The sequence below is a fragment of the Vidua chalybeata genome, chromosome 16 (genome assembly GCF_026979565.1).
Source record: "Vidua chalybeata isolate OUT-0048 chromosome 16, bVidCha1 merged haplotype, whole genome shotgun sequence".
NCBI classification, from domain to species: Eukaryota; Metazoa; Chordata; class Aves; order Passeriformes; family Viduidae; genus Vidua; species Vidua chalybeata.
Genome location: NC_071545.1, coordinates 336,029 through 363,680, shown reverse-complemented (window position 1 = coordinate 363,680; position 27,652 = coordinate 336,029). Strand labels below are relative to the sequence as shown.

Here is a 27,652-nt window from a genome sequence, read left to right as displayed (position 1 = left end):
CCACTTCCTCTTGGTGGAGAGGTGGGGGGGCCTTTTCCTCACCGCAGTGGCTGTTGTCGTCCCGGCACTCACAGCTCGGCTCTTCGGAGAGGGACAGGGCAGAGCAACCTCCTCAAGATACTCCAGACTTGCAGATCACCTTTGGGATGACCGCATTCCCCTCTGGATCGGCTTAGCTTTGAGAGGATGACATCTGTCACCGTTTGCAGGATATTCTGAAGTTTGCGACCAAACCTAGGCTTCTGGAGCAGCACTGGTTGGCTTGGAGGACGCAGCACTCACCAGGCTACAGGGAGCATCCCATTCCACCTCTGCCCCACCTCAGCTCAGGCTCTCCTGCCCCAAGACTGGATTCTGTCTGGATTCATCCCATCCAACACGGAATGGACCTCCCTGTCATCCAGTTCACCACGAGACTAGCATTACTTATCAAAGTGCAAGAAGGCGGATAAAGACCCTGGGAAGGACGTAACAAAGCTTCGTGTTCTTATTTTATGGAATTCTCCTATCTACCTCACAAAATTCTCATCTCCTCAGTCAGCAATCCCTCAGGAATTGACTTCAAGAATGAACGGTGATGTCCTCTAGAGCCCCGTAACACCCGGCGCAGCCGCCTGTTCCCAGCCGAATTTCAATGTGCTGCAGCTGACTGGGGCCTCGTGTTGACTGCAATTAGAGACTGGCAGCAAGCTGACAGTCAGATATGACTGTCCAGAAACTGGTAGCCACAGCTGTGTTGGTAGCTCTGGTCTCACTCGTTCTTAACAACGCGGCTGCCTTTACCCCCAACTGGGTGTACCAAACGCTGGAGGACGGGCGCAAGCGCAGTGTGGGGCTCTGGAGGATGTGCTGGCTGGCAGAGCGGAGCAGAGGAGGTGCAAGCACCACTGCCAGGCACGGGCAAGGGGAGGAGCAGGAGTGTGAAGCCCTGGGCTGGGGTTCAGAGTCGACTGGGTTCCAAGAGTCACGCAGCACTGTCAAACGTAAGTGAAGCCTCTTATCTTCTCTGCAGACACAATTGATAGGGTGCATCTGGTCCCCAGGAGTTCAATGGCCTAACCCTAAAATCATGTTATCTGTCTTAGTCTAAACATCTCTTCACATTCATTCCCAAATAAATTAATTTCAGAAAATAAGAAGCATGATGTCCACCAGTGAATGAAACTCCTTGTCCCCCCCTCAAAACTAGCATGGTGCTGCCTGGTTTATACAGCTCAGGAATCGATCTGCTTTGAAAAAATTATCTAAGAAGTGTAAGCCCAAAGTTCAGAGACTTCTTGGGCTCACTTCTCCCTCCTGGGCTCCTGTCATAAGATATCCCTTCCTCCTCAATACAGCAGCAACCACAGTTGCTCTGAATACCCTAAAAAAAAAAAAAAAAAAAAAAAAAAAAACAACAACAAAAACCACACCCAAACCCAAAAAGGTATTACAATGAACAACATGTTGACTTATTTCTCCCTTCTGTTTGCTTTTGTCGGAAATGTCAGAGCAGAAATATCAGAAATAGTTGTGGTAAAAACATGTAAAATTAAGAAATGTCTTAAAATGTGTAACTATGCTTCTTGGTGAAAAAATACAATTAATATACAACTTGGTGACTACAAAAATCATTACGCATGGTGTATTTTGCACCATGTGTATTACTCATTTTGCACTTTCACAGATTGTGGGATCTGAAGAATGCAAATAGCTTACACCGAGATAGGGAAAATTACTGGATAACATGAGAATTACAAAACTGATTAATAAATAATAAACCTTATGTATCACATTCATAGCATTAACAGTGCAACCCTGCTCTTACAGAGCAGAACTGTGCTGGAACAGGATCATAGAAAGGCTTGGGTAGGAAGGGACCTTAAAGACTGTCCGAAATACCTGCAGACACCGTGGTTGGGATAACAGCTACCCTGATGCCAAGAGGTTTCTCCCATAAACCCCCTCCACTCTCAGCAGCTGGGCTGTGAGCAGCCATTCAAAGGGGAGTCAGTGTTTCCGCTGCACCCTTCAAGGCATGGAATTTAACAGAACAAATGGCTATAAAGTCCATGCCTTGACAGACTACAGGATTCTTCCAAGATTTCAAGGATGCTCAAAAACAGCTCTGGCATCTCTGAGGGATGGCATCTGTAACACACATGATTTCAAACCAGATTTTTTTCATGGTTTGAAATGTGGAAAAAGAGAAATTGGTCCTTGGAGTTTCTTAGATCCCTCTGGAGAGAAACCGAAGAAATATTAGAGGAATGTCTTTTTTAAATGCTTTAATGTGGACTCATTCCACATTATATTTTCCAATAAAATTATACAGAAACATTTTTTTAACATTTGCTAATACTGAGCCTGCATAAATCAAAATAAGAAAATTTCTCAAATGTTCTAAAGTCCTTACCCTTTCAATATTTTTTTTTTAACTGAAAGAACTTTTTATAACAATAAAAATGGATTAGATGTCTATAAAAAGGATTAGACTGTGGGAGAAGTTCCTTGATGTGTTTCTGCAGCTTCATCTCTGGAATCACTTCCCCCATTAATACTGATAAGCCATATTCTAACCTGAAGAACATGTGTACCATTCACAAACGGTAAAAGTACATGCTATGTACCCAATACTGGAATGAATTCCTGCACAGTAAATTTGGCTCCTGCAGCATTTTTAACACACAAGCTTGTATTTCTTGCTGTGTGCAGGCCAGGCAGATGACAGGTATTAGTTTCATGGCAGAACCATCTGGGCAGCAGTTTCTAATGTCAAATAGAAGGATAATGTGACAGAAAAATTGAAAATTTCCAAGTAATAATTATAGCGTGGTCAAGTCTCAGATGAATTATCTGACAACCACTGTTAAAATTCTAATTTAAAGGAGGCTTTTCAAGCCCAGGGACTTGATCTGTATAGGAGTAAAGCATCCATTCCCTATTTAATCTGGAAGTAAATAGTAAACAAAGGCCAATTCTGTATCTTGATAAAGCATTTGAAGGAAAATCCCTCCTCTGCAGCTGTCATGACAAACTCAGTAGAAAATACGACTGTGGCATTTATTTTTGAGACAATTTTGTTTCCATGGATGTACACATGGTTAATATGAACCTGATCTTGCATCCATGGATTTGTCATCCTAAAGAATTTCTCTAATAAGAAATCACACATTATTTTAATAATACCTATAGCAATCCTCATCTGTCAGTTGTAAATAAATCACAGATATGCAGGGGTGTGTGAGTATGCATATACATACATCTAAACATAACTATAAGAAGTTACCACGAAGTATTTTGGATGCCATTTGTAGAAAAATCCAGAAAAGTTGGTCTGGTAATAGCAATGCGAAAGAGGCCACAATCTCGCTCATGTACACATACAGACATACATATTTGAGAAGCAAGCTATTTATCTCATAGTTCAACAGAAAAACTGTAAACTCTCTGGGAATTTGCTTGTCCATATACTAAAAACTCCTGTACATGCAGTATGTATCTAACAGCCAGCTATAGGCACTACTATAAGCTGGCTTCCTCCCTGGCAGAGAGAAGTACATTCTTAGAACCTGCTATTGACTGACTTTATCTGCCTGCTCTTTTCTGCCATTGAAATCACAGAATCATGGAATGGTTTGGGTTGGAAAGAATCTTCAAGCCCATTGCATACCAACCCCTGCCATGGGCAGGGACACCTTCCACTATCCCAGTCTGCTCCAAGCTCCATCCAGCCTGGCCTTGGACACTTCCAGAGATGGGACAGCCACAGCTTCTCTGGGTAACCTGTGTCAGGGCTTCACCAACCTCATAGGGAAGGATTTCTTCCTAGAAATGTCAAAAAAAAAGCCAAAAAGAAAGCTGGGGCAGGAGTAAATTATATTAAAAACACAAGGCAATGAAGCGTTGCAATGTGAACTACTTCTGCGAGGCACAGCATCAGAAGCACGGGCAACTGATTCCATGGGAAAGCACTTCAAGTCTGTCCTTCAAACCTCACTGTTCCTGGAAGTGGAGATCCCAGGCCCTTTGACTTGTCTTTATCTACCTTTCTCTTTCTCCCTCTTGCTGTGCAGCCCTGCACCTCTCTTTCAACCCCTTGTGATGCTGAAAAGCTTCTGTGATGGTTCAGATGACTAACAGCAAAAGAATCCCCAGGTTAGGGTGGAAGTTTTGGACATGGGGTGGAATAAGGTTTTTGGTGGATATTTTTCCATTGGATTAAGCAGTGGTATCAGAGTCCAACAAGTGCTGCTGCTAAAACTAAGTGATAAAGGTGTTAGGAGGGGTGAGATTGCTCCTTTTTTAGTGGTAATAAACTCTCAGATCTGAAACCTTCACTTGTGTTGAGAATCAGCCCAGCTGTGAGGACATACATATAAGCTTTTATAGCTTGGACAAACCACTGAATGATACAAACTTGAACTCTTTACTGAGAACTCAGGTTGTATAGCCCCTCTTCAAACACTTTAAGGAAACCTGGCCAGGTAGCCTAACTCTCCTGTCACCTGAGTGTAGGTAAAGACATTTGACAAAGATTATGGAGCTGCAGTTTCAGAGCTGTTGAAAAATTTTGGAAGATTATGCTCTTGCCTGCATCTCTTTATGCTTCAGAAAAGCCCAGAAGTAGTAGCCTCACAGCCTCTGTAAGAGCTGGGGTAAGGCAGCATGACATGAGCAGTCAACAATGAGCTTTGTGTCCATGTCACATGTGAGCAAGGGCAGCACACCCAGCGATGTGGCCCCACACAGGGACATGTGAGCTACCTTGAGTGGCAAGAATATGCAGCTACACCACCAGTGATGCCTCTCAGAGCCAACCCTTCCCAAAGCCACCTAGGTCCTGACCTTGTACCATGCCAGCAATACTGCACGAACACACTAGATTACTTGGAATCAACTTTGATATTTTTAACCACACTGTAGGGTACAAATACACCCTTAAGTCCTGCTGTGTTCTGAGGCTATCTTTGGATGGGCACAGGGAGATGATTTATTCATCAACCGAGGTCCCAGTTTGTCCCTCTTTGTCTAAAGAACATTAGAAACCATGTGGAAATTCAGGAATAGGCAGGAGTACAAAACCTCACTGGGTTTTTCAGGGCTGCAGGAGACATAAGGAAAATTGCAACAGCAGGATGTGGGTTTCAACTTCTGCTGCTCAGAGCTGGATTGCCTGTGGGAATTGCAGTTCTACCAAGGAGTATAATTAATGCCAGGGAGAGGCACAGCATCAGGAGCAGCTACATGACTGCCACAGTGATGTCACGTAAACACCTGTCCAGCCTGGATGGATGATTGTTGCACACGCACGGACACAGGGACATTTGCTGGCTGAGGCAGGATGCTGCTCAAGGTGGGAATGAGGAGCTGAGGTTTGATACAGAGCCAGCCGTTCACCTTAATGCCCATGTCCACTGCATTTACATGAAGTTCCAATGTCTCCAAAATTTCTAATTTCTCTGAAATTTGGCTGGCTGGAAGCCAGGCTGAGTCAAGCAGCTGAGTGTGCTGTAAACGTGTTACTTGTCTACATATATATATTTCCATACATAGAAACCCAGAAAAGAGGCCAAGTGCATCTGGAGAACACAGGAACTATCATCATATTTAAAAAAGCCCCAAACCTTATTATACACATTATATACATAGCATGATAGACTGCTCAGGCTGTTCCACAGAGATGAGGCAACACGGGCAGCTGGCAGCTCAGGGTTTGTGATTTCCCATCCTAATATCTGAAATATGAGCAACATTTAAATAAGTGACACTACTAATTTAATGATGGAGGCCAGTACAGATGAATTCTGAGAGACATGGCTTTTCAATTTAGAGTGAATGATCATTTTCATGTCAGGGTGCAATTTCATGTACTCATTTTGGAAAAGTGCAAAACTGCTTGGGATTCAGGACAGGAAAATGAAGCTGATACATGTTTCAATGCAGTACATACACAAGTGTTGCACAGAAATATTTTCAGAGCAATCGGACTTCGGTTATTCTTGCCATCAAGACTTTGAAATCAATTAAAGGATTATGAGTGAAAATGGCTCTGGAGCTTTTGAAAATTTCAGATTAATGCATTTATCAGAATACCCTGCTGAGGTTTATAAAGAAGCAAATCATGTTATCTAGACAACTCATATCTCATCAGAAATAGCTGTGTCTATTAAAACTGTGTCTAATAAAGCTGTATTGAAGGCTGTCAATGCTGGGCTTGCAAGGGCCCATCACTTAACCATAAGCACTTGCTTATGTTGAAAATAGTTAATGGAACCATGTCTTCACTCCAAAAGTAACAAGTGAAGCTGTTATAAAAAAACACCCACCAACCACACTCTCTCCAACAAGATCTGTCTGCCTTTCAAAATATATATTCAAATCTGAAGTTTCACACTTAGATGAGCTGAATGGTTAAGTTCTAAAATACCTAAAGGGTTGGAAGATTCCACCAGTTTGTCACATCAGAACATTACTGTAATTATGCAAAACCAGATTGGGTTTCCCTGCTCCCTTCCTCTTCCTTAAATTACTATTTTTAAGAAAAAAAAAAAAAAAAAGCATAAATTGCATACTTCAGAAAGCCTCCCAGGAGGTGAAAAAAAGCAAAATAATTTTTGAGATATCCATGCATTCATAATTTTTAAGATATTAATCCAGCAACAGAACATACTGAGGACTCTTGTTGCTGAAAGCTCTATGGCTACTTGCAAAAATTTTTTAAGACAAGCAGGTAAGACTTCCTTTTTCAGGACAAAGTCAGTAAGACCTGCAAACAACATAATCATGTGGAATGGGTACAAGGCAAAAAAAAAATTCATATCTGTTTCACTTAAAAAAATTAATGACTATTCAGACCATCAAAATACATTTGCATCACATAAGAATCTTTTTAAACCTTCCCATGGTCTCAGTGACACAGTCATGCAAAGGTGCACTGAGATACTGCCAACATTTGGCTTAGTTTCTTTCACAAATACTTGTAAAGTTTTTCCATGTATTTCTTAATTCATACTCAAAGAGACTAGCAATACAAATACCACAAGTTTAAATTGACAGAAGAAATTAAATATCAAAGACTTTATAAATACAGCACAGGTTTGGGAGGCATAGCATGATGCTGATAAATTACAGTGGTTCTATTTATTGTCCCTATTATCTCAGAATGGTTTTAAGAGTAAGTGCTGACCTCCTATGCCCGTGCTGTAAAATGAAACACAGTTGTACTTTGTACTTTCATAGTGCTCTTGGTATCCAAGGCACAGCTTCAGTTGATTTTGATGGCAGCTGCAGAGACCGCTCAGCACATCTCACCCTTGCTGACATCTAAAGCAAAAGAAGCACATGATTCATTGCCAAAAGTTTGACTGAAGTGATTTTTTTTTTTAAATTTTAAGGGTTTCTTCTAAAATTATTTATTAATACTGAATCTAGCTCTCCAGGTTGGAACTCAGGTTTATGAACAGCAGGACCATAAGTAAGAGTCAGCAAGATAGAAGCCTTGCTCGTTCTGACTCTTGCATTTCATCCATTTAGGTTCAAGCATACTATTCTGATTTTCCTCATTTTGGTACTTGGTTTGCATTTCTGAAGTCCCTATAATGTGGATTTTAAAAATTACTCCAAAAGGCCAAAAAAATGATGCATTCTTTTTTCTCAGGATAACAGCTCAGCAAAACATCAAGTTCTAAGAGGAAAATGGCATGCTCAGTTAGAATCTCTATTTATATTAGAGAAAACCTAATTACTTATCTAGTTCAATTTATATCAGAAGATTATGATCTCAGCCTGCAGACATGCCCAAGAAGATGAAGTCTAGCACAGTTACAAGAAATTGAAAATGAGTTCTAACAAAAGTAGGTGAAGCAACTTAAATGTAAGGAGCATTACCAGTTTCATCTATAGTCAATTACAAATCTCTTTTCAGAAACACAACCATTTATTCTCCTTTCCAGAATAATGTCATGTATGAAACATGAAGCACTTAAAAGGACAAACAGGTACATGTCAGTATGCATCCTCAATAATTCACCAAGTGATTAATAAATAAATCCAAGAACCATAGGAAACAGCATCAACAGAATATTTTCTTTTTTCTAATTCATTTCATTACAAAACCAAGAAGCAATATCCCTCAGGAGATTCAAAGAATGGATGTAATTATAGATGCAATCAGCTTCATAGCAAGTTAAGGTGGCACCATCCTTCAGCTGAGCATAATCCATTCTGCATTTATTAAGAGTTTAAGAGCAAATTAAGAATTTAAGTACCATTTTTGAGACGCAACAGATTTAGTGTCCCACAGTGGACAGAGATAACAGCACACTCCCAGTCAGCTCCTACAGCTCAGATGCCATCAGGAGATTTTGAAGTCATACAGAGATGCTGGGAATCAGCACTGTCCCCATGCACTGAATAAATGTATGGCCACTAGATTCTTCCCAGGGCTGGACACTTAATAACTTCCTCATAGAAGCTGGATTAAAGTTTGCACTAAAATTTTTGTTTATCAAGAGGGTCTTTCCCAGGGGGAGTTTGAGATTGCTATGAAAATATCTTGAGCCATTTTGCTTAACCATTAAAATGCTTGAATTCCCACTTAACTGGGTTTTTTTTTCCTTCTATGCAGGCAGAAAAGGGAAAGAAATGTTCGCATTTTAAGCAATTAACATAATGTGATCCTCTAGTGAGATCGCCCTTCCTCATCATCCCAAAACACTGCAATTACTCTCCAGGATCACTAACCTACTTCTGCAAACAGTCCTGGGTCTATCCTGGAACATAACACCAACAGCTCTGGGGCTATGATGGATCAAAACAACAAAATTGCTGCTTGTAAATAAGAAAATCAAATTAACATCTCTAATCCAGATGGATAGGGATACTTTAGGAAGTGAGCAAAACAACAAAGAATCTGACTTGGTCTCATCCTTAGAGTTTGAGGTTTAACTCTTGATTGATCCCTGTTTTAAACAAGGCAGAATTCATTAAGCCAGTATCCCTGGCTGTACAAGAGTCCCAGCTGGATATCCTGTCCAGGAATTAACTGCTTCTCAGAAAATGGGGCCCACAGAGGGCTTCCAGAAGGAAAAAGGCAGAGACTAGCACTGTATGCTGATGAACAACAGATACTTAGAGCAGAGTTTTTGGAGCCATTCAGCTCCAACCCTTTCTAGCTCTCAACATCCAAGTTGCATCTTAAGGGAGGTGAAAAGGTACAGATGGAGGGCTTGTCCCCCCTCTTTCACCTGTGAGATGCACACAAATGAATTAACACCTTCTGCAGTGTCTAGGTCTATTCTGCTGGAATTATTGACCTCTAACTACAGGAAACATCCACCTCTGGCCACAGGGAAGTCCACCACAGTTAAATTTCAAGAGACAAGTGACATTAACAATAATGAGTTTGACAAAACAAAAAAAGTAGAATATCCAAAATAGCTATGTCATGACAGTCTTAGGCAATAGATTCTAGAAGTGAGGGGTTAACACAAATACCACCAGTAACTGTGCAGACACTAAACCCACTGTGACCATCTGGTTTACAAACTGTCATTAACAAACAAAATGCAAAAGTTGATGAAGTCTGCAGTGGCCACAAAAAGTGACTAGATAAGTAATTAGGTTTTCTCTAATATAAATAGAGATTCTAACTGAGCATGCCATTTTCCTCTTAGAACTTGATGTTTTGCTGAGCTGTTATCCTGAGAAAAAGAATGCATCATTTTTTTTTTGGCCTTTTGGAGTAATTTTTAAAATCCACATTATAGGGACTTCAGAAATGCAAACCAAGTACCAAAATGAGGAAAATCAGAATAGTATGCTTGAACCTAAATGGATGAAAGGCAAGAGTCAGAAAGAGCAAGGCTTCTATCTTGCTGACTCTTACTTACTTACTGGAATCATGGCTACTATAAATGAAGCTGAAATTGTTGAACAGCTGATCCTAAATTTATACTAATTATTAAATCTATAGAAAACTCATCAGAATAGACTAAAGCTGGCTATTGAGGCATTTTTTCTGTTCATGTAATTTAAAATAGAATAAAAGAGCACAAAGTTAAGTACTAAATTTCACAGCTTTTACAAAAACTATATTGCAGTCAGTTTTACAAGAGATTAGAAATATTTATTCCTGGATTAAGCAGTCATTCAAGCAGGAGAACAGCTTTGTGGCCTGGCCTTCCTCAACAAGATTTCCCTCTTCAATGGCGTTGGGCTGAGCTCTGAAGAAATACTTTAACATTGCACACTCAATTCCCCTTCTCAATCTACACTCTCCATTGGTTGTCATCACTAAAAAGAGGCCAGAGATGCTGGTGCAGAGGCTCAGCTTAGGATTGGTATGTACAAAATAAAATTACAAGGTGCTGAGCTGACAGCATGCAAAGTCACAATGGTGAGTAAGGAAGCACAATTACCTCACATTTTCAGGCTGAATACAATTAACAAGCTCTACTGCAAGAAGAATGGCAAGAGATGAAAATGCTACCAATGCTAAAAGGGCAACTTTAGAAGTTTTAAACACAAAATCTTTGAACAAATTTTTTGAGTAACTGATCAGAAATTAACTCACTAGGAGAAGCCAAAAATACTTGGTATCATCTTAACATTTTATTCAATGGAAAAAGTTTAATGGACTATAGTTCTTAACTAACTCCTCCGATACAATATTATATTTTATTAAATTTAAATTAAATCATGAGTTGCTACTCAGAACATGGGAAGTTGAATACAGCCTATGAGGGGAAAATAAAGGGTAAACACAAAAGTAGGTCAGACTTCATGATTAACACAATTGAATTTACTCTTGTTTATATCAAGTTTTGTTTTCTGCATTTCCTAGCAGTCTCCCTGGAAGATCAGGAACCAGTTTCTGGTGGTCAATGCATCCACCAAACTTAAAGCCAGTTAAAACACTCCTAAAAAATCTGCTCCAGAGTCTTTCTCTAGTATATGCCAACTTACACATGGTGCTACTTCTATTTCACAATAGCAATGACACATTAGCAAGCGATGTGGAACAATGATATTTGTAACTCCCACCTTTTGCTAGAGAAGAAGGAAAAGGATAAAAACAGGACATCCATCAGGTTAACAGGAAAAGCAGGAAAAAAGTCTGACTAAAAGTACCCAACTTTGCAGTTGATATAAGCCATTCAGTAGCCAGCTGGGAGACATATTTTAATCAGGTTTCTAGCCAAGACTGCAGATGTCTGTGTCTGTAATCATTGTTGCATTTGTTCTTTAATAGAGAATCATAGATTATCTCAGGCTGGAAGGGATCTACAAGGATCATTGTGTTCAGCTCCCTGTTGCTTGCAGGACTACCTTAAACTAAAACATATCACTAAGTGCATCCTACACAACTCTGGCAGCCCTGAGGCCATGACCACTGCCCTGGGGACCTTATTCCAGTGCCCAGCCACTCTCTGGAGGAAGAATCTTTTCCTAATAACCAACATAACCCTCCCCTGACACAGCTCCAGCCATTCCCTCAGGTCCTGGCACCAGACAGCAGAGATCAGCACCTCCCCACTGTGCAGAATACAACAGGGTCACCCCTCCACCCCTCGGCCTTCTCTTCTCCGGGCTGAATTGGCCAAATGATCTCAGCTACTCCTTGCATGTCTTACCCTCGAGGCCTTTCATCATCCTGGTCACTGTGCCCTGGGCATACTGCCATCATTCAACGTCGCTTTTATTTTGTCATCCTCCCTGTCATGGTGTTCAGTACAGACTCTGGCCTGTACACTTTCCTTTTCAGCTCAAGAAGATCCCTGCTCAGCCAGGCCCTCCTTCTTTCCTGCTTGCATGATTCCCTATGCTTTAGAAGTGCTGGCTCCTGCCCTATTAAGAGGTCACCACTTTGTCCACAAGTCTCTCTTTACAAAATGCACATCTCAGAAGGCACCTTTTCAAGTTGGCCCTCCAGTCCCTGCACCCGAGGTTACCTTCAACATGCTTCAGAAATTTCCTGAATCGGTTTGTGTCTGTTGTATGATATTTCCAATTGATGTCTGAAAACTTAAAATCACCCTTAAGGCCCAGGGGAGCTGATCTAGAGATATCCCTTAATTCCTTGTACTGAAATTAATCAGTATTGTTGTCCTGGCCGGGTCGTCAATAGTAGACCTCCACAATGTACTCCCACAACTTCACTGTTAGATATACAGGAACTTCATATAGATATATAAATATATACACACAAATAAATATTAAATATATATATATATATATATATATATATATATATATATATATATTTATACACACACACACTCTATTTTTAAAAAGGTAGCTTTTTACATGTAGATGCAGATTATGCCCTAACATCTCATTCAGAACTGCCAAGCCTTGACATCTTCATTACAACCATCTCTCTCATTAGACAGATGGAAATATAAGGATCTTTGCAGTGTATCCCAAAGACTAATAAATGATAAAAAAAGTAAAAAATAAGAATCCTCTATACAAAGCTTCTGTAAACCAGGAAGACCTGAGCATTAAAATCCACAGGATGTTTTTTTAGGACAATACAGATGGACTAGGGGAAAAAGAAATTCAGGGGTGTTATTGGTTTGTCTTAGCAATGATTATTATTTTAGGGCCTTGAAAAACTACTTATGGTTCCATTTCACTCTGTGTCACACAAAAAACAAACATCAATCCTGCCCCAAACAACTCTGACTATGGATTAGGTAGAATCTTCAGTGAAGAGAATTCCAGCATCACCAGTGGGCCATTCTGGGAAATTAGCTGCTTGTAGCAAATTAGCTGCATCAGTTCCATTGCACTGAAGCAATACTTATGGGATTCTGTGCAACTAAAGGAAAGAATCAATACATATCCTGAAGAAAATCCTTTCTTAATCAGACCGCAAGGAAGGCAGTTACAACAAGGGATTGCTGGGAGAAGGGACTGCTGTCTAAGAATTGTTTTCTGTGGACTGACAAACTTTATATTCCTGGTCAGTCAGGATTTTCTTTTCCACAATTTTATATTATTGTAACTTTATGCTGCTTCTGTTTTCCTAGTGCAGTTTGACATGATGCGTGCCTGCAACCTCATTGCCACGGTGGCTCTGACTGCCGGCCAGCTCCTCTTCGTCCTGGGGCTGATGGAGCTCCCCATCATCTCCCAGGATACCCAGTGGTGGGAGGAGGCCATAGCTGCTGTGTTCCAACTTGCCAGTAAGTCCACTTCTTTCTACTGATGGAAAAGTGCTCAGTCTCTATTAAACCCAGGTGGAAAAGTGTTTCTTATTTTATAAATCTTTCAAGTGACAAAGAATAGCAAAAAGGCTTATATCTAAAAGCAAGTTCATTGTCTCCGACAAGCTCTCCACGTGAGATTCTGCAGTACATAAATAGAAGCTTTTATCTGGGATATATCATAATGAGGCTTCTGCCAACCAAAAAAACCCCAAGCCTTTATTATTTCCTACGAAACCAGGAAGGCAAACATAAGAGAAACAAATTGGATACACCATAATCCCACAATTTAGCAGGGCAAAATATACTCAAGGAACTCAAGAAAGCAGAGTGGAAGCCTTGTTGAAACATGATTATTTTATTTTAGCTAATTGAATTTTACTCAGTGACCATCAGCTGGATTTTGACAACAGATACATCTGTAATCCAGCAAAGAAAGCCAAAGTCAATTCATACCACTGACTGCTATAAATAAAATTCCCACAGCAATTCTCATGGACTGTATACAGAACTGCACGAGGAAAAGAGGAAATGGGTTTATCACAATTCCATTTTGACAGCAGTGGCAACAAAGTGTAAACATTCTGCAATAATACCTTTCACTATTACATAAAGTAAGTAACTTCAGCATTCATTACAATAAGAATCCAATCCTATATGATATCTATGCAGGAAACTGTCACTAATGGAGTAACAATCAAGCTGATTACAAAATCAGATTAAAAATATTAAAACCATTTTTTATATATATGCACATATATATTATTAATGTAAAGAACAGGTTATAATAAAGCAACACCATTTTATTTAAAGTTTTAATTTCGACTTTAACAACTCTGAATATTAAGAATGGCATAAAACTACTGAGACCTCAGGTTTTCAAAAATGCAAGATCAGAATCTGGCCTAGGTCATTTAAGTACAGTCTCACAGCAATAAAATTGTTAGGCTTTTTCAGGTCTACTAAGGGTGAGGAACCTGAAATCCAGATGAGAGGAGGAGACTGCAGAGGTTCTGTAACCCTCAGAGCACCTGATCCATCTTCCAGGTGCAGCAAGTGCTTGAAGCACCAGACAGTGCTTCCAAAAGACAGATATACAGCCTTGCCATAAAAGCCCTCCCTACAGCCCCTTAGTGTTTGTGTAACTGTGGATACCTTCTGGATAGTTCTCCCTGACTATCAGCGTGGTGCCTGCTGTACTCTTCCATCCTCTCCAAACTCGACCTGTTTTTCCAGAGCGGAAATGCATTCTGGCCCTATTTGGATGTGTTGTTTCATTGACAAACAGCACAGGGGACAGCCATGGGCCTTTCTTTTACCATGGCTGCTAATTTTAGACTGGGCTTTTTTTTTTTTTTTTTTTTTTTCTTTTTTTTTTTTTTTTTCCTGTGCTGGAGTCTGTTTTAAACACAGTCAGAGAGAGACTGAAGGGCGCCAGGATATCCCGACACAGGAGGAGGAAATGCCTGCTATTACCTGTTATGCAAGCTGAACCTTGAAATCCCCAGTACTGGGAGGGGACATGGGAGAAAAGCCACAGTCAGAATGATTAACAAAACACTAATGAGAATGGCTGAAGAAGCTTTCGGATCAAGGAGCCCATGTTGAAAAGGTGTGAAGGGATGGAGCTGGCAGCCTGTGACGATATAAGGACAGACATTGTTCTGTGTGAATCTGCAGAAATAACACAGTGATTATCTCTGCCCCATTCCCCATCCCCCTTTGCAGTTATGCCACACTTTCCATTACCATCATCAGATGGTTTTCTGCCTTGAAGTCATAATATTCATTTTACATCTCATTATCTTATTGTAACTTTATGTTTAAACAAGTTCCTTCCTGATATCCAGAACAATCACCTGAAGTCTTCTAGAATGCATACTTTTGAAAAAAGTCGGAAGAAATCATTATATCTGCATTAACCCAATATAAAATAAGACTTCTTGGAGACCTCCTTAGTTTTCCAGAAAAATGGTACACCAACTGCTGATTCCTTGGGAATTTGCACTCACTAAACAGGACTTTGCACTCGCTAAACTCCCTGGACTGGGCTCAGGCGACAGCATTTTAGACATTATAGATTAAGTGTCTTTGAAATCAGACAAAACCCCTGTGCAGTAAGAAAGCCCAGAAATTCCACTGCTCTGATGAAGGGCTGCTGCTGCATCTGGAGACTGAGAGTTCTATATTGAAGGGGAAGACAGTGGCCACCACACATCATATGAGCCACAGGTGATTTTCAGTCTCTGAGTCTCCACTCTGAGACAGTAACTTCTCAGTCATTCTCAAAGAAAAGGAGCAATATGGAGCAAAAACATCAGAACAGTAAATATGACACTTGTATTTAAAAGCATTTGTCCCATGCAAACAATCCAAGAGAAACCCCTGCGAGGCTCTCTCCTGCTTTATTTGAAGAGCTAAAGCCAAGGTATTTAGGTCGGACAGATCATTTGTGTGGGAAGGGCAGGTAATGTTTAAGAATAAACAAACTTAGACCTTATTAAACATTTCTGAAGCACTGGTTGGGTAATTTCTGTTTTTCACACTTTCAAATGAAAGAACACTAGGACCAACCTTCTGTTTTGTCCTTTTCAAAACCCAAAGGATCTGAAGAATTGTTCTGCAATTCCTCATCCTTTCAGTAATTTCAGAAATTTTCTTGAATCATATTTCCTCTAATTCCAACTTCTCCATGATCTCTACCTTTCATCCTGGAAAATGCCAACAAGTGCTGAAGAGAACCACAGTGGTCACTGGTGGACTGAAAACTTGTGTTATGGGGAAAGGTTCAACCCACAATTGTCTTGTTTTTACTCAGCTGAAACCATGAATTTCATTATAGTTTCCCATGGCCTGAACAAAAGTCCTTGTTGGCTTAGAAATCTAAGAGTGCTAAATATTATCTCCAAAGTCTATCACAAGCTCAAATCAATGATCTTAGATCCACTGGAACTTGCAGTGGCTCCAGACTCCACCACTTCCTCACTTCTGCCACCTGCACAAGCATTTGACAGCCATTCAAAAAGGATGGACCTCTGACACAGAATCAAGCCCCAGGAAGCAAAGAAGAGAGGAAACAGCAATGCTGTTTGGGACAGTAACGGGATTCACACAGCTCCAAAGCGTCACAGCCTCACACCTCCCCATTAACAGGAAAGCGATCTGTTTGCTTTGGAAAAGGCTCCTAGTGAAAATGGAACCAGTATTGTACATGGAATTTTGTGTCAACACTCAGAAATTTCCCTCTAGAGGGTTTTGGGGTTTCTGGTTTTTTCCAAGGACCTGTTACAAACTCCATGTGCTGAATATAGGATGGATAACAGCCAAGAGAAGAGCTGTTGGAAAGGGAAATCTATACTAACAGCACAGGGAAGAAAAAGCACTTCAGAGGATATTGAAATATTATAAACATTAACCTCCCAGACAGGATCAGACCTTAAGGGGCTCCAGCCAAGTCTTGATCTTGTCCAGTGATGATTATCACAAACTTAAGAGAGAAGTATTAGAAAGTTAATAGGAAAAATCTGGGATAGAACATCCTTTACATTAGATCTCATCCTGCTTTCTGAATGTCCAAGACTGCAATAAACCTGAATCATGATTAATATTTTGCCAGTCTGGTTTCAGCATTAAATAACTTTAATACATAACATCCTGAAGATTAAAAGGTTTCATGTTCCCACTGAGCCTGTCATTTACAGCCAAATAAATTAGTCTCATCTTTCCTAAATTTCAAGCATTGCATTCCAGCTTTGCCCAACATGTTTTTCTGATTAAAGTGTTTCACTCCAGACCCCTAATGCATCATGGAAAAGCTGAGCTCATGCATACTTTAATTTCTGTGCTCTTAAAACTAAATCAGACAATTTTTGAATCATCTTCTCCAACCACTTTAGATCAGTTGATATTCAGAAAATGTCTATGTAGAAAAGAACAGCACAGCAGCCACTGGAAAACATGGCTGAAGATATTCCTGATAGCAGTGTGATCCTCAGTTCCGTATTACTTCCTTCCACCTTTTTGCTTCATAATACCCTAAGCCAGATCTGTTCTAAGATGGAAGTCTATGGAACTGTAAACCTAAAACTTCCTGAAAAGGAAGCAAGTAAATGAGATGCTCTAAGTAATCTAAAAATCATAGCAAAAATAGAGAATTTGATTTGTGCTAAATGTTTTCATTTAGAAACATAATAGAGATTTGATTTGTGCTAAATGTTTTCATTATTTGTCAATTTTATTTCACCCTCACTGCCAAACTTCCCCATTCTTTATGTAGACCACAAATATCACAGTAAAGTGATTTTGCTTTCACACATTTGCAAAAAGAACCACATTTGCAAAGATCCTAAAATCTGCATAGCTATCTCATTTATTTTGTCAGAAATGGTTCCTGGGAGCAGCTGAACCAGCAAACTGGGAAGGACGGTAGCTCACAAGAAGTGTGGTGAACTCCTCATCTGGCATAGCTGCAGCAGGAAGAAGATCTGCCTGTATTCTTTAAGGCTAAACTCTGATAAGAGCAGCAGGCAGGTTCTTTTAGCATCTCAATGTCAAGGGCACATATTCTGATCAGAAATACAGTAAAAAATCTATTAACAGATAAATACAATTTGGATATGCAAGCATAAGGAACATGTAATGCAAAGAAAAGTATATGAGACTGAAAGTATCTCAACTCAAATATTCACTTTATTGCTTATGAGCATGCACATATATATACATGGAGGTGTCTCCTAAAACTTTGAAACTGGGTTTCAAACCCAGTTGCCTTGCTGGATCCAATTACGCAGCTCTTATCCTCAGATGTATCCAGAGAAGAACAGAACACTTGAACAATAAAAGCGGAAGATGACGCTGAAACGTCCAAAAAGATCACCCGTCAATGACTGCTTCTCTCTGCACAGGGTATTTTTGCTCAGGCTGACCCCACATGCAGCACTGCAGCCAGGTCTGGGATCCTCAGCATGAGACAGACAAGGACCTATTAGTGGGCCCAGAGGAGGCAATACAGATGCTCCAAGGGTTGGAGCACCTCTGCTACAGAGACATGCTGGGAGAGCTTGGGGTGTTCAGCCTGGAGAATAGAAGGTTCTGGGGAAAACTTATTGTGGCTTTTCAGTACATAAAGGGTGCTTAAGAAAAGACACAAGTGACTTTTTACATGGACGGACAGCAAACACAGGGGAATGGATTTAAGCTGGAAAGGGGAAGATTTAGATTAAATGCTAGGAAGAAATTCTTCCCTGTAAGAGTGGGGAGGCCCTGGCACAGAGTTGCCCAGAGAAGCTGTGGCTGCCCCTGTATCCCTGGAAGTGTCCAAGGCCAGGCTGAGTGGGGATTGGAGCTACCTGGGATAGTGGAAGTCCCACTACCTGGGATAGTGGGATAGTGGCAAGAGGGTTGGAAAGAGATGGTTTTAAAAGATTCCTTTCAACCCAAAACATTCCATGGTTCTGATTCCAGAGAGAATCCCATTGCTGTGCCTGATATTAGGCCTACTACATTAAAGCAGAGCTTTAATTGGCTCGAGCTGCCTCAGAACCCAAGAGGCCAAGCAAAGCTAACAGTCGACATCAAGTGTGACAGTCTGCACATTCCTCCTTGTTTAAACAACTGCCCAAGAGGAATTATGCCTAGTTCACTGGCAATACTTTTCGCCATTCCATTCAAAGACTGGCATAATTTCTAAGGAAACCTCCAAAAAGTAACAAACAAGCAACTTACTGTTAATGAACCTAAACTGGTTAAAGATTTCCAACATAAGGTAGGATTCACTGCCTTACACTGACTAAATCTCCCTTCCGGTTAAAGACAAGGACTGATGAACTCAAAGAACACAAGTGGAAAACCCTTGTAATTCAGAAAAGTGAGCAATAAAAGGGTCTCATTGCACCTGATATGCTGTGCTACTCACATGTTTAATTCTAAGATGTTACATGCTACCAAAATCCTTGGAAGGAAATTTTAAATTAGAACTAAACAAAACAAAAAAAAAACCAAAAAAAACCCACAACCTCAAACAAATTATTGCACAACTGAAACCTCAAAGGTCACTTGACTCTAAAGGTCACACTCTAATTCCTTGTGGCATTAGAAACCAAAGCATCATCCAGCCTAGTGTAACAATGAAGAGCATGTGACTATTCCAGAGGTCCCATATTTGCCTTCAACTATAACATCTCCTTTTGTGCCAAGTTGGTACAAGAAAAGGTATTTATAAATAAATAATTTGTGTAAGTCCTATAGGAATCACTTTGTGACTCTATCTCATGTTGATAAATACAGCTGAGCTCCTACAAATAGCCCATTCAGGCACGTGACTTATCACAGCTAAATCAGTCCCTGTGCAACTTGGTGGGGTACACAGAAAAGGAGTGAAATATTTCCCTTCCCTGTTTGCAGTTCTGCACAAGAATGGGTGGTGGATTCTCAACACTCTGGCTGCTCTATTTTTCTTCTTCTCCCTTTTCTTGACATCAAAAGCCATCCTCCAGGACAAGCTGTGAAGAGGAGGATTATAAATCCCAATACAGATTTTCTGGTAAACTAGAAAAAACAATGTCTATTTCTTCAAATGCACTATCAGTACACTAATAAAAAGGAAGAGTAAGAATCTAGGGGTGTCATAAAAAAACAAACAAACAATCACAGAAATAAAAAAGTGACTATTAGAGTTCTTTTAAAATGCTAGAATTCTGTAGTTGGCTTGCAGCCAGCCTCAAACAGGAAATCCAGCATACAGACCTGAAATGTAAGTTCAAAAAGTAACATTCTCCTAACCTACCCCCACTACCACAGTCAATACTGTTCCAACCAGAAGTCTTCTGAGTGACTTCGTTATCTGTTTCCTTCCCCAGCGGAAAAGCCACCCCCCTTCCAGCTTGTTTTGCTGCAGATGGGAAACAGCTAGAGATAAACAGCATTTCTATGGGAAAAATGAGCACTTCAAGTAATCTTATCAGGATTTTTAGTGAAATTGTGGCCTCTGTGCAGTCTTGAGACAATATACAGTAAAATTATCTGAAATTGATTGATGTACTTAAATTAATTCAGGGAAATTGAGCCATGCATCTCAAAGTCCTGTCATCACTACAAAACAGAAAAGAAACAAAATCAGATGAAAATGGTCAATATTTTCATAAATAAATTTAAAGTGATATGTCCCTTCTACAGCCCTTGTCAACTTGTATTGCACACTGTGAGCTCAGGAATCCTGATGGCAAAGAGAGTAATTTTCTAGTTATTTTTAGTAGAGCTGTTTATGGGACATATTCTGAGAAGCCAACTGTTTTCCTCTAGGTGTTTTATTAGAATATTGAAACTGAATTCAGACATTGTTACAAATATCTGTCTAAAAAGGGAAAAGTCACCACAGTCAGCTCTGGAGACTATTCTTGCAACAAGGTTAATTATTATAGGGATACTTCTAAGTATTATACGGCACAAATATGCGAACTGCGTGTTTTTGCCCAGTCATTTAGAGAACAGACTAAATGTTCCACCCCAGTTCTTGGCTAGTATACAACAAGACTCTTCTAAGGGCAAGGAAAACATATGTAGCACATTGGAACACTTTGCTTCAAGAAGTCCAAGTTTGATTAAGCTGTTACAGACAAAATCCATCCAAGCAAGCTTTGGGGTTTCCGTACATCATCATCTTCACAAAAGCAACATTCATCAAAATTTGAAATGCACCATCCTATGCAAACTCAGTCTTTTTGGATTATTACAATTTCTTCAGCCTTTGCTCTGGAGTTCCTGCATTTATAATTCCCATATCAAGCCATGCTAATATGAAATAAGAATGCTGGAAAATAACTTTCTCAGTGACATTTCTATTCTGGAGTTCTGTGACTCTTGCATATACAACTAATTATATAAACTCTACAGTAACGTGCTTCCACCTCTGTTGCTTCTGTCATGCGTTTGTCTGTTCTTAATGTCAGTTCCAGTCTAAACTACAGTAAAGGATCTGAAACAGAATGCACATTGTGGCTCCTGCAATCTGTCACTTCGACGAGCTTTCAAACCCAGTCCCTCTACCGCGCTCAGTCATTAGCACAGAACTGGGAAAGGAGATAAAGACTCTTGCATGACTGGCTGCTCATGTGAGCAGGGTTCAGGCAAAGGGCTTGTGAAGGAAAATATTCCTTCTAGCAAAAATAGCTTTATCTGGGGACCTGGAAGGAAGCCTTAGTGCTTTTCCCTGGCAGATAATTGCTCCATCAGATAGAACATGGAGATGTTAAGCCATTTAGGACAGTAATTTGCCATAAGTAATACAAAAGCAAGAAAGAGCAAAATAATTTCATTAAAAGCTGGGTATTTGGAAAAACTTTTAAATATTGAAAATATTCCTACAGTGGGAATTAAGCTGCAAGGCACAACATAGCATCAGGGTTACTCTGCGTAACTGGTATTCCTGAACCTGTGTCCCTCTGCCAAGAGAGCCTCAAAAAAATACTGCAAGATAGTGGGAAGTAGACACTTGTTAATATTTATAACTGTCCCTTAGAGGCACCTGTGAGTGGTCACTGGTCCAAACAGCTCCTGCTCAAAATTCCTCCTGCTTAAGGTTTTATGATTTTCTTCACACTTAAAAAAAAAAAAAAAAACAAACAAAAAAAACAAACAAACAAACAAAAAAAAAACTTTATGGATTCCCTGTGAAAGTGTTCTGAAAGGAAAAAAAAATCTGAAAGGAAAACTGATTACACAAAGCCTTCTCATGTGCCAGACTAAGCAAGAAGGGTCTCTTGATTTATATCAATACCCTCCTTCCTGCCAGTTTTAAACCACAAGGTGATGAAGCCGGTCAACTCAGCTGCAGGAAGTGCAAGCATTTCCTTTCCTCCTGATTTCCTACCTTCATATGAAAATGGGTATTTATCATCCACTGAACAGTGGATTGCAAAGCAGTATCAGTGTGTATCATCCTTATTAGATCTAAATGAAGATGTAGACATCCAAATTCTTTATAAGCATATCACAAGTAGCATGCTCTGCTCCCAGTGCTCTGAAATACAAAATAAACACAGGAAGTTGTATCATCCTGGTTCCACAGATGGGGAACCGAGCTGTCTCAGAGGAAAGTTTAAAAAAAATCTGATGTCACTTACAAAACAGAACCTAATCCCCCACTCTCTTCTCTACCATGTGCCTCAGGACAAACTGAACTTGGAGACTGACACTGGAAATGAAGGGAAAGTATTTTATTTGCAATGGCAAATCATTATTGTATGGTTCAGTGATTTCTACAACAATGTGCTCCATATGGCCACATTCCCTCCAAATAAAATTTATTTATTTATAACTAAGCTGAACCATAAAATAACTACCAGATTTACTGACAAAACCAAGGAGTTACTATGTCCTTACAACTGTGTCAACAACCTAAAACGCATCCAGGGTACATTTGGCTTTTTTAACATCAGAGTGGGGAAAGAGCATTAAGGAACTACTCTTCCCATAAGCCAGCTGTGGGACAGTACCACCTCAGGACGAGAAGGTGCAGCAAGCAACTGTTACAAAGCACCTTCTAGGTAGACACAGGAGAGCCAAGGATGCCAGACAGCTCCTGAAGGAATATTCATTCAGTGTTTGTATTATGAGGAGGTGGATTCAGCCTTCATTTTACTGACCCTCAGAATAATACAAGTGTCACACCTTTAAGTAATGATTGATATTTTTCCTCCTACTTGTATGTCATTTCCCACCTCTGTGTTTTTTACCTGTATGCAACTTGTGTCTTTTCTATCTTCATTGCATTACTAGCACTCTTTGAAGAAAAAAATGTGATACAATGCACACACAGGATGTGCTCTTTCATGGAAAATCAAGGACCAGGGCCAGGGTCCTTGCCATGTATCCACAGGGAGAGTGTTTGCAGGCGCAGACACTGTGGCTAACTGAGAAAACAGCATGCAGCAACTGGGACTTGCTCTTGACTTCTCCTTGCCCATGAACTTAGTAAGATGGTGCCCAGATATGTTCTGGCAGTTCATGGATATTTATTTATTCCAGTCTTCCTTCAGGAAGGGGTCATTTTGGCAATGAGATTCCTTTGTTATGGTGGCAGTTAAGGAAGTGTGTAGGATAACAAAGAGAAAACATTTTTTTGGTTAGTGAGACATATTTGTCCCTTTGTGTTTGTTTCAATCTAATTACATCCATGAATTTCTTTTAAAAAGCTGAAAAGTAGCTTTGTTTGACAATAGGTACAGAAGAGAGACTAGACTGGAGCCCCACTGCTCCAGAGTCAGGCTGGGAGAGCTGGGAATGTTCAGCCTCAAGAAGAAGAGAAGGCTCCAGGGAGACCTCAGAGCCCCCTCCAGGGCCTAAGGGGGCTCCAGGAGAGCTGGAGAGGGACTTGGGACAAGGGATGGAGGGACAGGACATGGGAGAATGGCTTCCCACTGCCAGAGGACATGGTTAGATGGGATATTGGGATGGAATTGTTCCCTGTGAGGGTGCGGAGGCCCTGGAACAGGGTGCCCAGAGAAGCTGTGGCTGTCCCATCCCTGGCCGTGTCCAAGGCCAGGTTGGACAGGCCTTGGGAAAACTTGGGATAGTGGGAGGTGTCCCTGCCCATGGCGGGGCGTGGAGTGCAATGAGCTTTAAGGATCCTTCCAGCCCAAACCATCCTGGGACTGTAAGGTTCTCTGATAGTACAATAAACAGAGGGCAGAAAAGTAATCATGTGGTTATCAATGCATTCTTCAAGGAATGGGCAGGTGTAACATAAAAAAGGAGGTGTAAAGGGATGCAGATTGCCCCTTGACCTAACATAGGTCTCCTGCATGGCTAGAACAGTTACCCCACCTCACTTCTGAAATAACATTACTATTATTCATCAGTAATGTAACCACCAAAGAGACTGAGAAACTTTTCCTTTTTTTAGTTTTTTTTGCAAATCACTTTGTGACATCTGAATGGAAATGCTAGACAAGTGCATTGTTATTACTCTAATATTACCTCTCTTTTAGGGAACTTAGTACTGTGCTTAAAGTTATGAGGACAATAGAAACTTTGCCTTCAGTAGCTTCTGGAGGCATGACATTACTTCTGCCTCATAACACCTTTTTCCAGCAGGAAAAAGTAGGACCACAAAGTTCCATTTATTTTACATTTCCTTTTTTAAAGTTTCTGTACATTGCTTTTTATTATTTCTGTAATATATTTAGCTATTCATTATAGTAAAAAAGGCAACCCCGACTGGGAAGAAATGATGATGTTTGTTCTAGATTAGAAGGTTGAAGGATCTGCTTATTAAAACTATACTATATTACATTAATATACTATTTAAAGAGAGACTATTTTATTCTACATACATACTTCTTACTTACTTATCAACTAACTAACAAACTCGTGACTGCCAGCTGAGAGTCTGAGACACAGCTGGATCTAATTGGTTATTGAACTTAAACAACCTTCACTAGAATCTAATTAAGAAATCACTTCAGGTAAACAATCTCTATACTAAATTCCAAATGGAGAAAACAAAGGAGTAGAGATAAAGATTGTTTTCTTCTCTCTGTGTTTCTCTTGAGAGACAGAATTATGTCTCTGTCTAGAGAATGTGAATGTCACAATTCATCATCTTTGCAGTTTACATAGTTGCCTGCCTTAATAAACATTTTAAAATTACAGAATAAGAGTATATACTGTGGAAAAAATATTTTAAAATTATTATCATCATTAATACAGCTGTTTTCTCTTTTGGCAATGGGAGTAAGAAAAAGGACATCTGTGTAAGTGATTCAAATGCATGGGGGAAAAAACCCAAGGTGAAATACAGGTCAGTGGGTGTAAGAAATTTAAATTAGAGTGAACGGATTAGCACTTAATATTGAGCCTCTGTTTAAGGCACTCTTTGAATGTATCATGAGGCTCAAATATGCCTTCAAAAACACATCCAGCACATCATAATAGGGGTGGAAAGGCTCTACAGACTTATGAGCGAGTCTGTAAATGTTGAGATTCTGTGGCATTTTGCCACTACAGAAATTCAAGAGAACAACTCATTAAACATAACTCTGCCATTCTGTTTGCAGGTTTTGTTCTGGTTATCGGGCTGGTGACGTTCTACCGTATCGGACCATACACCAACCTCTCATGGTCCTGCTACCTGAACATTGGAGCCTGCCTTTTGGCCACACTGGCAGCTGCCATTCTAATCTGGAACATCCTCCACAGGCGTGAGGACTGCATGGCGCCCCGGGTCATTGTCATCAGCCGTACCCTGACCGCTCGCTTTCGCCAGGGCTTGGAAAATGACTATGTTGAGTCACCATGCTGAAAGAGCACAGCTGAAAGGCGAAAGATCTCCAAGGAGATCTGCATTGTAGTTATTTTCTATAAATATATGCTATAATTTAAGAGTTGAAAGACTTCACAACGTTCACTTGTGTGAGCTGAGACCCTCGATTATTATTCAGATGGGCTCCATCTATATACATATGTATAAAACACATAATTATATATATATATAGATAAATATATAAAATATTATATTGCACTCTCCTTCTGCTGTACAGCAAAGAATTGTTGGGTTGGCTGTGTGGCAGCAGGGTCAGCTGGAGAAGATACCATGTGTATGCAATGAGAATACAGGAAAGAGAGAACCAAATACATTTTCTCTGTCGGCATCAAGTTCTCCTGCTTCTTAAAAATAAAACTAAAAGCTATAGGAGACCAATGACAATAGCTTGGGAGTTAACAGGCAATCTGAGAAAGCAGAAAACTCACTATAGATTAAGTGATGGGTTTAAAAGCTGTCTAAATTTCATGACTTCTACTCCTTCTATTCACCTCTCTACAAGGAACGGATTCTCATCAGCTGCAATACCTGCTCCCAGCCCCAGAACAGACCAGAGAGTAAAAAGCAAAGGCAACTCTAACTATTCTTATGTAAATAAAGGGATTGCAGAAGAATTAAGGTGCATTTTTTCAGACATTCTTTTCTTTTTTTCAGACATTTCTTTTGTATCCAGAGGCACAGGTTTGCTGGTGTCCTACGCATAAACAGACACTAAAAATGAGAAGGGTACGCAGCTAGAACAGACCACATATGCTGCTGAAAAAAATGTTTCAAATATTACATTGAGGGAAAATGTCCACAGGAGGCTACCAGAACTCCCTAACAATCAGATATATGATTAAATTACATTGTTGGGAACTATTATAAGAAAGGAATATTCCAGCCCAAATTGTTTTCTTTTCTCTCCAGCTAGTTATAACATTTTCTGTGGCATTAGAATGTTATGGCAGGACACCAGCTCTGCCCAGCAGTGCTCAGAGCCACATAACACAGGGAATAATAGAGAATAGAGCTGCCACTCAAGAACCCAGACTGGAGAATAAGACAAATATACAGGACTTCAGGACTTTGAGATTTAAAAACAACCTGCCTGATAACTTAATATGATAATGAAGTGAAAAGTTAATGCCTTTAGAATTCTGTATAATGTTTATAAGCCTTACCTTGAAAAGCACATGGCCTCAAAAAAGCCATATGCATACAATTTTCAGAAAGAAAAACAACACATCAAAAACTATTATGCAGAAATACGTGGGATACAGGATCCTGAAGCAATGACAGGTATGTAAGTGCTCTCAGAATGCTGCTCTAAGCACAATTAGTGATAGGTTTGAGGAACCATGAGCTGTGGATGTTACCAATTCCTTAGGACTGCTGTGTTACTCCCAGCTGAGTACACTGCTTTGCTTCTTTATCACTATTTCCACACTTTGTTAAAATGTGATCATCAAGCTGGCTCTTGAGTTCTGTTCTGCACTCAGTTTGGATGTGATAAGAAACTCAACCCCAACTGCTGCTTAGCACCATGTTCCAAATGAGCAACATTCCACAGAGACTGATCCTCTAGAACAACTGCACTGCTCTAGACTGTCAGGAGAAATACCATAAAGCTGACAAAGAGTTTCTTCTAGCAGTAGGTTTGTAAAAACCAACTAAGATTAGTATTCATCTGCCTGCATTCATTTTCTGGGAAAAAAAAAAAGAATTCCAGAAATAATATGTTATGATTAAATGCAGCAGTTTTTAAAATAAAATATTGGAGTATTTAAGAGACATTATATTATTTCCTCTAATATTGCAATATCCATATTATAATAATGTACATGTGAATTTAGCATTCAGCTATGTGGTTGGTAAATCTGTAACACTCAGTATTCGTGTGATTATTTTAGATGTATAAATAAAATTGTGAATGTTCATTTTCTTCTAGTGATGACATTTTTGCCATTCAGACACAGCATAAGGTTGCAGGTTATCAGTAATTCTTTCTCTTTTAGCAAAAAAGAATCCACAATGTATTATAGACAAAGAATGAGCAGAGAATGCATTAAAATGTTTGTGAGATAAAGATGTTTCATCTCGTTAAAAATGAAAAGGAGAATGAAATCAGAGAAAGAAATGTAAGGAGAATTTAGGAGGA

At 39.9% G+C, this 27,652-nt stretch overlaps 2 protein-coding genes across 7 annotated transcripts in view; one reads left to right on the top strand and one right to left on the bottom strand.

Annotated features, from left to right (window-relative positions):
* The window catches only part of IFT140 (intraflagellar transport 140), an 83,392-nt gene that overhangs the window by 16,016 nt on the left and 39,724 nt on the right, over positions 1-27,652 (bottom strand). The window lies entirely within an intron of this gene.
* On the top strand, positions 16-27,431 carry TMEM204 (transmembrane protein 204). The gene is made up of 3 exons (XM_053958118.1): positions 16-983; positions 13,017-13,172; positions 25,247-27,431. Exons 1-3 carry the CDS (start codon positions 704-706, stop codon positions 25,489-25,491), a joined length of 681 nt encoding a protein of 226 aa, XP_053814093.1. The 5' UTR covers positions 16-703; the 3' UTR covers positions 25,492-27,431.

Excerpts from the sequence above, each read along its gene's own strand:
- TMEM204 (XM_053958118.1), top strand. The coding sequence starts at position 704 with ATGACTGTCCAGAAACTGGTAGCCACAGCTGTGTTGGTAGCTCTGGTC. Across the intron at positions 984-13,016 it reads GTCACGCAGCACTGTCAAAC|TGCAGTTTGACATGATGCGT; the intron begins GTAAGTGAAGCC and ends CTGTTTTCCTAG. Across the intron at positions 13,173-25,246 it reads TGCTGTGTTCCAACTTGCCA|GTTTTGTTCTGGTTATCGGG; the intron begins GTAAGTCCACTT and ends TTCTGTTTGCAG.